We start from the raw sequence: 16,029 nt of genomic DNA, 5'->3' as shown, positions 1-16,029 counted from the left end.
AATTCATGATCCTCCTTCCCTAGCCTCCCAAGCCAAATTTGGAAATAATAAACTTAGAAAAGATTTTTTTTCAAGTAATCAAGCTATAGAAACACTCTAAAACTCCAAAAGGAGAGTGTATTTATTTACTTATTTTTTAATGGAGAACATTGTCTCTTTGAGTCTCTGGATTAGGGTTATTATTATCAAATGTGTACTTCCCTACAAGGGTAAAAGGGTATCATTTTTATCAAATTTTTTAAAAGAGTAGTAGAAATATGGTCAATTGGTGTTTCCCTTATTATTTTTCTTTTACTTTATCAAACTATATAAGCATGAAATGATATATAAAATACATCTGTGATCTTTGCATGTCATATTGTGTGAAGTTGTAATTTTTAGGGCTCCATAAGATTTAATTAAGATAGATAATTGTTTCTGAATTTTTTTGTTTGCTGTTGATGTTGTTTTCCTATTTTCTTGTGATGGTGATGGTGTGATTAGCAAAAGATGTGATGATGCTCAGGACTCTTCCCATATCAAAATGGGCTTAAAAACCTGTGAGTATCTTAAATAAGTTTTTATGGGTTTTCATGTCTGACATTTATGCACAAAGCATAATATGAAATGAAATATTCATCAAGAGGTGTTTGCAACTATAGTCAGAATGACAAACCCTGGGGATCTCAGGTAGGATTAGAGGCTGAAGTGTTGGCTCCCTGCCTTTTCTATTGTTAACCCTTTTTTTCTTTTATTTTTATTTATTTATTTTTTACTATTAGTTGTTCAAAACATTACAAAGCTCTTGACATATCATATTTCATACATTTGATTCAAGTGGATTATGAACTCCCATTTTTACCCCATATACAGATTGCAGAATCACATCATGTACATATCACAGCAGACACTAGTATGGCAGTATTGTTAACCCTTTAAGGGATTCTACCCACATCTCTCTGTTTACTAAGTTTTAGTTCCCTCTACTGCATAAGGAATGTGTTTAGATATGTGACTTTTTTTGTCTCTTTTGGATTATTTTGAACTGCTTAAACACACTCACCTGACAAATATTACTAAGTTTAGAATTGTGAGGATAGTATAGGTTTACTTTGTTTTATGGAAAAAACAGTAGGTCTAGAAACGATAGACAGGAAAATCAATATAAGAAAGTTCTGGTTATTCCTAACTACAGAACAGACTACCCCAAATGTAATGGTACGAAACAATGAAAACACATTATAGTCATTATCTCTCATATTTGGGGAGTGGCTGGGCTCAGCTGGATGATTCTAGTTCAAGATCTCTCAAGGTGTCCCTTGAGATGGATACTGGGACTTGACTCATGTCAAAGGCTTTGTCATTCACATGCCTGATTGTTAATGCTGCCTTTTGACCTGGATCTCAATTGGGGCCATTGGCCTGGACACTTACAGGTAGCTTTTCCTTGTGGCCCAGGCTTCTTCACAGAATGGAAACTGGGTTCTAAAAGCAAGTGATCCAAGAAAGTGAGAGAACTAGGCAAAAAATTATATTATCTGTCCTAGTGTCAGAAATCCCATTGCTTCACTACTGCCACATTTTAGCATACTGTTTGTTGGGATGATGTTAATAAGGCTGGTGCACCATATCCCCACATTCAAGGCAATATCAAAGTGCCGCAAATAACTCAAACACAGGCCAGCATGAGCAAGGAAAAAGAAGAAGAAGAAGCCCCTTTATTGAATACAGCAGTTTTTTTTTTTTTAATATAGTATTGTGAACAAAGAAGGCAGCATTCCAACAGCACTGACTCAGGTCTCTAAGCTAGCAAAACATTGTATGCAGAAGTAACTTACTAATCAGAAATAACCTGCTTCTCATGACTTAATCTACTCTTGGGCTGGAGCATTCTGAGCTCTTCTCTTTGTAAAGAACAGATAAAAATTTTCTCAGAGCCCTCCTAGCCCACTTGGCAGAACATCCTGTTTGCAGGCAAGCTCCACCAAAGACTGCAAAGCGTCTCGTTTGCAAGCATGCATGCAGTCATGTCTGATTCTCTACACAGAATGAATGGACTCATTTTAAGAGTACTAAAAACAGAAGTGTGTATATATTTCAGTATATAAGACAGTCCTTCATTTCCTGTTCACATTGTTATACTTTGTAATATAAACTATTATACAATCTACAAAAAGTTGGAGATTCATGAGTGATTCTTTTACTATGTATAGCCAGATTAATTTTAAATAGTAGTGAAGTTCCCTTTGTTAAGAAATTTTTAACATAGGGGTCATCATTATCCATTTTTGTTACAACCTGCTTGACCTGGAGTCACCCATACTTTCATTTAAAAATATAATGTATCATCTTCTAATTCTGTGTTCTAATGTTATAAATATCTTATAGATCCCCAAATGCATACTAATTTAAGCAGCTCCTTTATTTGAATAGCAGTTATAATATCATATATCAACTAGCTCTGTGTCATGTTTTGGTAGCAATTAAATCCAATTTCATCAGAGAGTTCTTCTGCTCTGTACAAAATCTTTCCCTGGAAGGAAGAGGATCTTCAAGCCTGGAGCTCTACTATCTTCCATTTGATATCCACATACGCTACTGTGCCATCATCTTGCATAACAAAGAGGTGAGAACAGAACTGGTTTATGCTTCTATCATGGCCTGCCACTGTAGTGACACAGACCACTTAAAGGCAGCTGAATATTATAAAAATGTAGATAATTTCAGTATCCAAGTTGCTAGGAAAGGAGCTCATCCTCAAAAATATTCAAAGTGTTCTACTAGTTGAGGGTAAATTTAATGGAGTGCACAGGGAAGTATCATGGGAGCCAAGCGGTGCATGCCTAACCTTGCTGTGGCTCCATCTGTATCTAAGTTATAATAGAGTTACCCTCTTTCAGAAAGCATAGCTATGTGTTGACCAGAGGAAGGAATTTATAATCCCCATGATATAGCCCCAAATGTGTCCATTATATATATCCTATATTGAGTATATATATAATGAAAATTACCATTTGATAATTGGAAAGAGGTATTGTACTTTTCTGGCATTTATAGACTCATTTACAGATGAAAAATAACAAAGCTTAATAAACATGTAAAATACATTTCAATTTTACACGTAAATTGCCACTTAAAAAATCCCTTTTTATAACAATACTAAAACTTGGCTTTATTTCCTTTAAAGAAGTTTAGTGGCTGGGGATGTAACTCAGTGGTAGAGTATGGGTCTATTATGCACAAGGTTCTGGGTTTCATCTCCAGCACCATAGTTAACAGCAACAAAAAATAATGCAAGCTTTAAACACATTCCTCCCTATGTAAGATTTGTGCAAAATAATAGCAACTAGTAGTTTGATCAAGTGCTTTAAAATCCCTTTTTCAAAATCTGGGATTAATTCTCAATAGCCTAGTAATGAGGTTGATCATTTTCTTTAAATAGACTAATAGATTACACAAATAGATTGTTTATACAAATCTAATCTAAATTAATAAAAATATAATTATACTTAATTTGATATTTAAATTTATTAAAACATGACTTTGATTGCCTATATTTTGTCCTTGTCAGAGAATCAATAATAAAAATAATAATAATCTTGGAAATACATGGCTATCTATTGAGAGATAATGCCCCAATTTAAAGGATTATATTTAATTATAATGACATATATGGGAAAACACATATATTAATTTACACATTCAATTATATTGCTAATTACATAGAAAAAATGCAATTATATGCTTAACTAGATAATAAAATATCCAAGCCCACCTAGTTAGCTCCTGTATCTTATTAAGTGTGTTATAACTCCTTTGTCATTGAGACTCACCTGTTGAAAACTATAAAATACTTAGGCCTCTATTAGGTAGCTTTCTATGTTTACAATAAAAACATTTCTAGTAAGAGTGCTATCAAGGAACTGCTATTTGTTTCAGTTTGGCTGTTCCATTTGAACTTTCAGAGAAATGAAGTAATTTATGTATTTAATAACTGTTTGAAAGTAGAAATAGGGTGGGGTTGGGGTTCAGTGGTAGAGTGCTTGCCTAGCATATGTGAAGCACTGGGTTCATTCCCCAGCTCCACATAAAAAAATTAAAATAAAGGTATTATGTCCATCTACAACTAAAAATAATTTTTAAAAAAGAAAGTAGAAACAGTTTTATAAAACTTCTATCAATGTTCACAAAAATTCTTAGCTTAGAAGAAAACCAATGAAAGCTCTAAAAAGTTATTTTATTAGATGCCAGAAACCCAAACTAATTTCTGCTGTAATGTGGAATGGGCAGATTAAATAGAGGAACCTCAAGTGGAATCAGGACTCAGTCCCTTAAGAATTATACCTCCAGGGAGGAAAGGTTAACAGACCACTTTACAAAACACACAAACACTGCAAAGCACACAGCAGTATATTGACCATTTCCTGTTTTTTCACTTTGGTGCCTAGCATATGAACATCTGTTTACCAAGTAGGAAATCACTGGCATTGCTGAACTCAGCTGTTTCAGGGTAATGGGGTAATCAAGCAGAGATCCTTCTCTTGGGAGCTGGATTAAGAGTGGCTTCCAGTGCAGCTACTTGCTGTGATATACTAACTCTTTCCCACCAACCCTTGAGCACTTTCATTTAGACAGTCTAGCACCTACCTTCCCTCTGGTAGATTTATCTTCCCAGCCTTGGTTGTCCTCTTCTGTTTACAAACCTTAATCAGAAGAAATTGAGACCAAATGCAAGTATTGTTGACATGTGGCAGCCTGGATGGGAGCCACCCTGCCTGAGCAACTCATGTAAATCAATCAGTACCATAGCAGGATTCCCTATATCAATGCAACTTTTAGTTTCCCCAAGTTAAGCTAAAAATTATCAGGGTAAGCATGCTTACTTCCAAATAAAAGACCTCATAAGACCTTCTTTTGGATTTATGGTCTATAATAATTTAGTTTACAGTGATTCACAATAGTTTTTAAAAATATTGAATATCACTCTGGTCATCTGCCATATATGTGCATAAATATATGGGGCCACTTCTCTGACTCTTTATACTGTGCATCAGTTCATTGTCTTTTAGTCTTTTATGTCTTTCTGTCTGTGCTCATGCACAGATTAAGTTGACAATCTTTATTTCAAATAAAATTTATTTTAGACATTCTACAACAAATATAAATTTTTTTCAATCATAATTAAAGTTCAGAACTTAGTAATACTGATTTGTGACTCCATTTATCAAATATGAAAGTAAAAACTTGAAATCATATTATGCTGAAATCTTTATATAATTTTAAATTTAGTCAAACTAGCTGAAGTTTTGTTAAAGATAACTTGGAATGAGTTTTATTTTCAGATTATTTCTTTTTCTTTTTGATTTTTAAATGGCAAGGCACATTTCATTCGCTCATTAAATTTTTTTATTCAATTTGTCACAATTGCTTTTCTTTTTTGTGGGGCAGGGGATCGGGGATTGAACCCAGGAGTGCTTTACCACTTACCCACAACCCTAGCCCTTTTTATTTTTATTTTTTTAAATTTTGAGACAGGGCCTTGCTAAGTTACTGAGGCTGGCCTCAAACTTGTAATCTTCCTGTCTCAGCCTCCCAAGTCACTGGGAATACAGGCATGTGCCATCAGACCCAGCTACTTCTTTTCTTTGTTATGGGAGAGGGTAACATACATCCCACCCCCAAAAGCACACCCTTAGCATCTTGGGAAAACAGGTAAGATAAAATACTCTCAGGCCCATAAAATACTTTGCAACATTTAATTACCTCATAATGCCCCCTAGGAATCTGGAATTATGTAAACCATTAAGTCTCCATCTATGTGATAAATATTCACAAAGATACACAGAGTTTCAGACTTCTCCCCCACTGCAAGGCCATTTCCCAGTTCACCCACCTTCCTTTCTCCTATTAACTGTAAAATCTTTATCTTACACTAAATACTATAGCCTTTTCCATGTAAAATATAAGGCGAAAATCTGATGATGAAAATTTGTACCTGTTGCATACTTATTCTTGAGGATACCTTCTGGGTTCTTTATAAAAAGTACTACCAACTAGATTGTAAAGATCCTACATCCCTGGGGTACCAACATTTTAGCTCCAGGGGACTCTATCTCAAATGACACATAGTAAATGAAGAAACAATACTTTGTATTTTCCCAAATTTTTGTTACTTTTATGAATTCTTCCATACTTTTCTTTTTTTCTTTTTTCTTTCAATGCTGTGGATCAAACCCATGGCCTTGTGATTGCTGGGCTAGTGTTCTACTACTAAGCCACCTCCCCAGACCCACAAACCCTCTAATTCTTGAAGGAAATTGTTTATACAGAGAATAACTATAGGAAATTTTAAATTTGCCACCCTCAAACAGCTCACACAGAAACTTGGTGTGCATTTAAATTATAGATACCCCCCTCCAGGTTGGTGAGGAAAGCTTGCTGAATGTACAGCATGTTCCTATAAAAGAAACACGCATCACTTACCTTGTGCTGGAACAACATGGCCCTCAACATGCCCCCTTGCAAGGAATAATATTTGCTAATGTGCATAGTATCCTGGAATGTCTATTAATTTCTATAAAACAGTCAAACTTGACAATTTCTAGAATAGAGGAAGAATGCATCTCTATATGATAGTAGAGACAGGGATAATTGACTTATAGAGGAGTTTGTTCAATATGGATGAATAGAAATATTTCAGTTAAAAAAGAAAAATTGTAAAACAGATGGTGGAATTAGATGGACATCATTATCCTAAGTACATGTATGAAGACACTAATGTTGTGACTCTACTTTGTGTACAACCAGAGGTATGAAAATTATGCTCTATGTGTGTAATATGAATTGTAGTGTATTCTCCTATCATATATAAAAATTAGAAGAAAAAATTAAAAAAAAAGAAAAGTTGGAGAAGGGAAAAGTATGTTCTAGAAAAACTTCTAAAAACATGAGGCAAAACAGCTATTTATGAAATTTCATGGATGCTTGAAATATGAATTGTCAGATTGGTTTGTTGAAAGTGGCAGAAAATTATTTGACTGGGAAGATCAGATAGATATTAAGGAGAAGACTTAGTTTTAAGTTCAAAACTTAGCTATTATTATTATTGTTGCTATTATTATTGAAAGCAAGTACCTCATTGAAACATAGACAGGGCCTGATTTCATGTTTGTTTCTATAAACATTTCTGGTAGCAAAACAGAGAATAGATTAAGAGTTAGAGACAAAAACTAGAAGCAGGGAGATTGGCTGAGAGATTCTTGCAATCTATTACATGAGTCCACACACCAATATTCTATATGGCCCTCTGTTTTTCTGCTCTGTAAATCTGATATGGAACAACAAGGACTACCATGGATCACTAGCATAGAAAAAGAGAAGAATGTGGAACTCAATAGTGAGAGAAGAAATTATATTGGGGGAAGAAGGAGGAAAAACAAAGTAGAGGGCAAGAAAGAACTGTAGAAATTCTACTGATACAAATATGAAGCTTTTTAAATTTTTTGTTTATTTAAATTAATACATAGTAATTGTACACATGTATGGACTATAGTGTGTTATTTCAATATATGTATAATTTGTGTAATGATCAAATCAAGGTAATTAGCATATCCATCACATCAAACACTTATCTTTTCTTCATGGTGAAAACACTAAAAATCCTTCCTTCAAGTTATTTTGAAATCAACAATTATTAACTATATTTACTCTACTGTACCGTAAAGCAATAAAATTTATCCTTTCTAACTATAACTTTGTGTCTTTTGACCACCTTCTCTTCATCCTCCCATCTTCCTGTCCTCCCTAGCCTTTCACAATGACTATTCTCCTCTGTACTTCTATGAGATCAACTTTTTTAGATTTTTTAGATTCCTGGCTTATTGCACATAACATAATGTCTTCCAGGTTCATCCATGTTGTGGCAATAGACAGAATATCCTTCCCTTCTAAGGCTGAATATTATCCTACTGTATATGTCTACCATGTTTTTTTTAAGTCCACCCATCTACTGATGAACACTTGGGTTGATTCAATATCTTGGCTGTTGTGAATTATTCTGCAGTTAAGCAAGAGAATTCAGATGTGTCTTCCACATATTGATTTCATTTCCTTTGGACATATATGTATTAGGGACTTCTTGACCACACAGTAGTTCTATCATTAAATTTTTGAGGAATTTCCATACTATTATCCACAATGGCTGTAATAATTTACACTTCCACCAATAGTGTTATAATAGTTCTCCTTTCCCCACATCTTTGCCACTTACTTTTTGTCTTTTTGACAATTGGTATTCTAACTGGGCTGAGGTGATACATCTTTGTGTTCCTGATTTGCATTGTCCTAGTAAATAGTGATGTTGACCATTTTTGTCATGTACCTATTGGCCATTTGTATGTTTTATGTTGAGAAATGTCTATTCAGATCATTTGCCCAGTTTTTTAAATTCGATTTTTCTTTTCTCTTTCTCCCTTCTTCCCTTTATTTCCTTTTTTATTATTGGTTGTGTTCCTTGTATATTCCAGGTATTAACTTCTTGGCAAATGCAGTTCACAAATATTTTTCCCAATCTCTAAGTTGTCTCTTCACTGTATTGTTTCCTTTGCTGTTTAGGGGCTTTTTTGGTTTAATATAATTCCATTTGTCCTTTTTTTGTTTGTTTGTTTGGTTGGTTGGGTTTTTTGATTGCTTAATTTATTTTTATTTTTATTTTTTACTTTCTAAACTTATGCTTTTGAGGTCTTCTCCAAAATAATTGTTATTTGGACAATGTCATAAAGTGTTTCACCAATGTTTTCTTCTAGTAGTTGCATAGTTTTGGTTCTTAGTCTTTAAGTCTTTAATGCATTTAGATTTGATTTTTGTATATAGTGAGAAATAGGAGTCTACTTTATTATTCAGCACACAGTTATCCAGTTTCCCCAGCACCATTTATTGAAGAGACTATCCCTTCCCCCAGTGTGTGTTATTGGCACCTTAGTTGAAAAGAACTTAGCTATAGATGTGTGGGTTGATTTCTGGTTTTCTATCCTGTTCCACTAGTCTGTGTGTGTGTGTATCTTTGTATTATATTTTAAAGGTAGCTAAGATAATACATCTAGCTTTGTTCTTTTCCCTCAAGATTACTTAGGCTGTTCAAGTTTTTTTTATGGTTCCACATCAATTTGAGGATTTTATTTTACTATTTCTGTGAAGAATGTCATTGGTATTTTCACAGAGATTGCATTGAATCTATAGATTGCTTTTGGTTGTATAGATATTTTAACTATTAATTCTTCCAATTGATGAACATGTGACATCTTTTCATTTATTTATGTTTTCTTCAATTTTTTCATCAATATTTTATAGTTTTCACTATAGAGAGCTTTCACCTCCTTGAGATACATTTATTTCTAGGTGTTTTGCTTTTTATACCTATTATTAAAGGGGTTGTTTTCTTATAGTTGTTCACTGTTACCACATAGAAACATTACTGGTTTTTATGTTGATTTTTTTTTCTTTTGACATGGGATCTTGCTAAATTGCCAAGACTGACCTCAAACTCACTATCCACATGCCTCAGCCTCCTGAGTAGCTGGGATTACTGGCACACAGCGCTATACTTAGCTCTAGCTCTTTATGTTGATTTTTTTATCCTACAACTTTATAAAACTTGTTTATTAGTTTCTAGTAGTTTGGGGGGGATAATTAAAGTTTTCTCTCTATAAAACCATGTTATCTACAAGCAGGGACAATTTGACATCCCATTTCCAATTTGAATGCTTTTTATTTCCTTCTTCTGTTTTAATCGAACTGGCTAAGGCTTCTAGTATTATTTTGAATATAACTGCTGAAAACAGATACCCTTATCTTATTCTGGATTTTAGGGGGAAAGCTTTCAACTTTTCCCTGTTCAGTGAGGTTAGCTGCTAGTTTGTCAGATATGGTTTTTATTGGTTAAGATACATTCCCTTTATACTTATTATTTTGAGAGTATTTGTGATTAAAGGGTGTTGAATTTTATCAACTGCTTTTTATTTTTCTATTGAAATAATTTCATGATTTTTGTTCATTGTCGTGATAATATGATTTATCACATTTATTTATTTGTGTGTGTTGAACCAGACTTGCATCTCAGGGATGAATCTCCTTTGATCATGCTGAATGGTCTTATAGAAGTGCTGTTGAGTTTGGTTTGCTAGTATTTTGTTGATAATTTTTTGCATCTATGTTCATCAGAGATACTGGCTTTTTAAAATTATTGTTGTATCCTTTTCTGGTTTTGATATCAGAGTAATTCTGGCCTGAAGGAATGGATTTGAAAGAATCTTATCTCCTTCAGTTTGTGGGATTAGTTTGAGCATTGATATTAGTTCTTTAATAAAAGTTTGGTTTTTATGAAACAGTAGTGAAGCCATGAGGTCTTGGGGGTTTTGCTTGTTTGTTTTGTTTAATTAAATTATTTTATTTATTCTAATTTCTTATACTTGATGGCAGAGTGGAATTCATTTCATATTACACATATAGAGTACATTTTTTAAGTCACTGATTATACACAAAGTATTTTCACACCACTCATGTCTTCATACATGTACTTATGCTAATAATGTCTAAATCTTTCCTACCCCTTGCCCCCTTTGTTCCCCTCCCTCCCCTTTGCCCTATCTAAAGTTCCTGCATTCCTCCCATGCTCCTCCCCATCACCATTATGAATCAGCATCTGTATATCAAAGAAAACATTCGGCCTTTGGTTTTTTGGGATTGGCTTACTTCACTTAACATGATATTCTCCAACTTCATCCATTTACCTGCAAATGCCATAATTTTATTCTCTTTTAATGATGAGTAATGTTCCATTGTGTATATATATCAAAGTTTCCCTATCCATTCATCTACTTAAGGGCATCTAGGTTGGTTCCATAATTTAGCTATCATGAATTGTGCTGGTATAAACATCAATATGGCTGTGTCCCTATAGTATGCTGTACTATAGGGTATAAACCGAGGAGTGGGATAGTTGGGTCAAATGGTGGTTCCATTTCCAGTTTTCCAAGGAATCTCCAGATTGCTTTCCATATTGGCTGCACCAATTTGCAGTCCCATCAGCAATGTAGGAGTGTGCCTTTTTTCCCCACATCCTTGCTAACACTTATTGTTGTTTGTGTTATTTATAGCTGCCATTCTGACTGGAGTGAGATAAAATCTTAGAGTAGTTTTGATTTGCATTTCTCTAATTACTAGAGATGTTGAACATTTTTTTCCATATACATATTGATTGATTGTATATCAATGTGTCTATTCTGTTCCTTGGCCCATTTATTTATTGGGTTGGTTTTTTTTTTTTTTTGGTGTTAAGGTTTTTGAGTTCTTTATATACCCTAGAGATTAGTGCTCTATCCGATATGTTTGTGGTAAAGATTTGCTCCCATTCTGTAGGCTCTCTATTCACTTCACTGATAGTTTATTTTGCTGAGAAGAAGCTTTTGAGTTTGAATCCATCCCATTTGTTGATTCTTGATTTTAATTCTTGCTCTATAGGAGTCTTATTAAGGAAGTTTGGGCCTAATCCAACATGATGGAGATTTGGGCCTACTTTTTCTTCCATTAGGTGCAAGGTCTCTGGTTTAATTCCTAGGTCCTTGATCCACTTTGAGTTGAGTTTAATACATGGTGAGAGTATTGTCAAATGACCATACTACCAAAAGCACTATATATATTCAATGCAATCCCAATCAAAATCCTAATGGCATTTCTTATAGAAATAGAAAAAGTAATTATGCAATTCATCTGGAAAAATAAGAGACCCAGAATAGCCAAAGCAATTCTTAGAAAGAGGAATGAAACTGGTGGCATTACTATTCCAGACCTTAAACTATACTACAGAGCAATAGTAACAAAAACAACATGATATTGGCACCAAAATAGACTAGTAGATCAATGGTACCAAATAGAGGATACAGAGTCTAATCCACATAACTAAAAGTGCCAAAAATGTACACTGGAAAAAAGATAGCCTCTTCAACAAATGGAGCTGGGAAAACTGGAAATCCACATGTAACAAAATGATATTAAACCTCTATCTCTCACCATGTTTTCTTCTGTTTTGATGGAAGACTTTTTATTACTGATTCAATTTTGTTATTTCTTATTGGTCTCTTTAGGTTTTCCATTTCTTCATGATCCAATCTTGGTAGGTTGTATGTGTACAGGAATGTGTTCATTTCTTTTGGGTTTTCTGATTTGTTATTGTATAGGTGTTTATAATAATCTCTTGTGTCCTTTTTTTATTTCTTTCATATCATTTGTAATGTCTCTTTTTCACATCTGCTTATGTTTATTTTGGCCATACTTCTTTTTTTCTTAGTCTAGATAATGGCATGTCATTTTTTTTAATCTTTTTAAGAAAGCAACTCTACTTCATTGACCTTTTGTACTGTTTTGTGGTGTCTGTTTTGCTTATTTCTGATAAATATTTGTGCTTTCTTTCCTTCTACTAATTTTGAAATTAAGTTGTTCATGTTTCTCTAGTTCCTAGATGTGTAATGTTAGGTTGTTTGAGATCTTTCTAGTTTTTTTGAGATAACCATTTATTGCTAAAACCTTCCCTGTTAGATCTCATTCTGCTGTATCTCATAGGCTTAGTTATGCTGTGTTTCCATTTTCATTGTCTTTTTTTTCTCTCTCTCTCTTTTTTTCCTTTTTTACTGCCAGGGGTTGAACCCAGGGCCTTGTGCATGCTAGGCAAGCACTCTACCACTGAATTATATCTCTAGCTCACCATTTTCATTTGTCTTAATATTTTTTTTTAAATTTCCTTTTTTATTTTGTCATCCCATTTGTTGTTTTGTTTATGTTCTATGTATATGTATGGTTTTCATAGATGCTCCTCTTATTGATTTCTATTTTTATTAGATTTTGGTGAGCAAAGATGCTTGATGTTATTTTGATTAAAAAAAAAAAACTTTAAGACTTCTTTTGTAGTCTAACATAATGTATCCAGGAAAATGTCACATATGTTGTTGAGAAGAATGTGTATCTGAAGCTGTTGTGTGGAAATGTTCTGTAAATGTTAGGTACATTTGCTCTAGAGTAAAATTTAACTTTGGTGTTTCTTTGTTGATTTTCTGTCTGGATGATCTGTCCCTTGCTGAAAGTGGGTGTTGAAACCCCCTACTGTTGTTGAAATGCAGCTCATCTCTCCTTTTCAATCTATTAATATTTCTCATTTTGTGAGGGAGAACTGGACATGTACCCAGGTCTATAAACCTGTGCTTTGGGCCCACATACATGTTTCCTGGAAGTTTCCTGCATAGGCAAAACAATGCCTCAACTTCAGCAATAGGAGCTAGAGGTGATGCTGGACCCCCCACTCAATCTGCTGTAGGATAGAGGCTGATGAACCTGTTGCAGTGGCCCAGATACATACATTTACTAGCAATTTTCTCCACAGAACAGTTTATCAACTGCAATAAGAGGATCTGGGCTGACTATGCTCTCTCAAGATTTTTAGTGAGATGGAGGATGAAATGCCCTCTTTGGTACCTAGGAGGATATGCATCCCTTGGAATTTCTCTGTACAGGAAGGAATATTCTCTGAGTGCAAATAGAGGGACCAGGGCTAAGACAAGGCCAGACTGTTAGCCTCTGTTAACCAGATTGTTGTGGTACAGAGGCTAAGAATATGTCATATAGTCTCAGACAAATGAGTAATTCCCAGACTGTGAGACAGAAGGGCAGGTCTCCTTCTGGGTCTCTGTATGAATAGTAATTAAGCTAAAACCACATGATTGGGGGAGAGTTGCTAGAGTCAAGGGTAACTTTCAGGTCTACTGTCAAGACATATCTGTGGGCATATGAACCTTCCTCCCGAGGCACTAGTGGGTATGATTCTTTCCGGACCCCTTGACCCATTGTTTGGCCTATAGGCTCAAGTCCAAACAAGGCTATATAACCTAGTCCTTTGAGGAACAGGACTGTTTCCAGGTTTAAACCTGGGAGTACAGATTCCAAGATGGTGGGCCAGAGGAAGGCCACATCCCCTGTCAGTCCGTGACCCAGAGAGTATAAGAGAACCCCTATATAGTATAAGAGGACCCCTATAATGGCACAGTGACCATTCAACACAAAAACAGCTCCTAGTTGGGCAGGTGTGCAGTGTGCCCAGGGCACCACCCACCTGGTGTGAGCCTGCGTGTGAGAGGTCCTGTAGGTGGGAACGGCTAAGTGAGAGGGGATGGGACTAAAGTTTGGAGCGTAACAGAGAGATAAGGAGCTGTGAAATCTCCAGGAAAGAGAGGGAGACAATACTGGGCACTCAAGTCAGACAAGTTGTCCCCAAAAGAGACCCATGAGGTGCACTCCCCACTTTCAAACATTCTACATCGGGATCAGTCTTCCCACCCTGGTTACCTACACCATCCTGAGGGCAGAGACACCAGATTAAAACAGACAGCCACCTATTGGATGGGAAGAGAAACAGAAAAGAAATGGATTTCTAAAATTAGCAACAATCCTGATTTCTTCTTTCAAGTATTTTTTTTTCTTCTACCCCTCTATCCTCTGTCCTTCACATCGCCAACATGTGAAACCAAGAACTTTGCATAAAATAGGACTTTGAGGACTGAGTCATCTGAATAATATAATGTAGAGGTGTTGTACATGCCCTTTTTTTTCTTTTACTTTTTATTCTTTCATTTTTCTTTCCTCCTTCAAATTTTACTGTTTTAACATCTGTATTTTTCTAAATACATATGTGTGTTTATTTTATGTACTCTACTTTCTTTCCATGTACTTGTCTACCCTAAATCATTTCCTGTCTATTCTCTTGCTACTAACCCTCTTCATTTGATTTCTCTTTCACACTTCCTAAGGTATATTAACTCTATACCCTCATGTATTTCCCCTTCAGCATATCGTCCTATGCCCCACTCCCAGTTCATTGTCCACCTTCAAAAACTGTAAGCCTTTTTACAAGACTACTGATTATATTTCAGATAATAATTGAATCCAACATCTCTGTACATTGAGACTAAACTGTAAATGTTTTAATATCAATAAATTGTTCATAGGGATATATTGTTGATATTGGGATCAGTTAATATTGTCCTTCCCCACAAAGGAGGGATCTTGGAACTCTATAAGAGCACTACAGATCTATAGGGTAAAACAAATAACACCCCAGACTCAAAGAGCTGGAAAGGAAGACACACGAGAAACATGAAAAGATAAGGGAAGAAAATGCCACAAAAAAAATCAAGACACAGCATTATTAGAATCATTAGCAGCCACATCAGAAAAAAATGACAAGAGAAAAATTTCAGGATATACATACTTACAATGTTCTGTGACCTCAAGGAAGATATAAGAGAACAAATATAAGCAATGAAAGATCAATTTGACAAGGAGCTACATAAACAAATCCACGAAGCAAAAGATCACATCAACAGGGAGATAGAGGTTCTAAAAAAAAGAAAGAAATCTTTGAAATGAAAGGAACAATAAACCAAATGAAAGCATCACCAACAGAGTTGACCACTTAGAAGATAAGACATAACTCAATGAAGATAAAATATATAATCTTGAAAAGAACATAGACCTCACAGCAATAATGGTAAGAAACCACGAGCAGAACATTTAAGAATTATGGGATATCATAAAGAAACCAAATTTAAGAGTTATTAGGATAAAGGAAGGCATAAAGGTCTAAACCAAAGGAATGAACAATCTATTCAATGAATTAATATCATAAAACTTTCAAATCATGAAGAATGAATTGGAAATCCAAATTCAAGAAGCCTACAGGACGCCAAATGTACAAAATCACAAGAGATCCACACCAAGGCACATTATAATGAAAATGCCCAACATACAGAATAAGGAGAGAATTTTAAAAGCCATGAGAGAAAGGAATCAGATTACATATAGAGGAAAACCAATTAGGATTACAGCAGATTTTTCAACACAGATCTGGGAACAACATATATCAAGCTCTGAAAGAAAGTGGGTGCCAAACAAGAATCTTGTATCCAGAAAAATTAAGCTACACTCTCAACATGGCCTTTTTAAATCTTG

General features: G+C 34.7%; 1 protein-coding gene across 1 annotated transcript in view; it reads left to right on the top strand.

Moving 5' to 3' along the window:
* Positions 1-16,029, top strand: part of Cfap47 (cilia and flagella associated protein 47) — a 408,435-nt gene that overhangs the window by 220,254 nt on the left and 172,152 nt on the right. Inside the window, exons 41-42 of the mRNA XM_021725557.3 lie at positions 484-539; positions 2,460-2,605. Coding sequence (XP_021581232.3) covers positions 484-539; positions 2,460-2,605 — 202 coding nt within the window. The remainder of the gene's footprint in view (positions 1-483; positions 540-2,459; positions 2,606-16,029) is intronic.

Source organism: Ictidomys tridecemlineatus, chromosome X (assembly GCF_052094955.1).
Source record: "Ictidomys tridecemlineatus isolate mIctTri1 chromosome X, mIctTri1.hap1, whole genome shotgun sequence".
Classification (NCBI taxonomy): domain Eukaryota; kingdom Metazoa; phylum Chordata; class Mammalia; order Rodentia; family Sciuridae; genus Ictidomys; species Ictidomys tridecemlineatus.
This window is presented reverse-complemented; position numbering and strand designations above follow the sequence as displayed.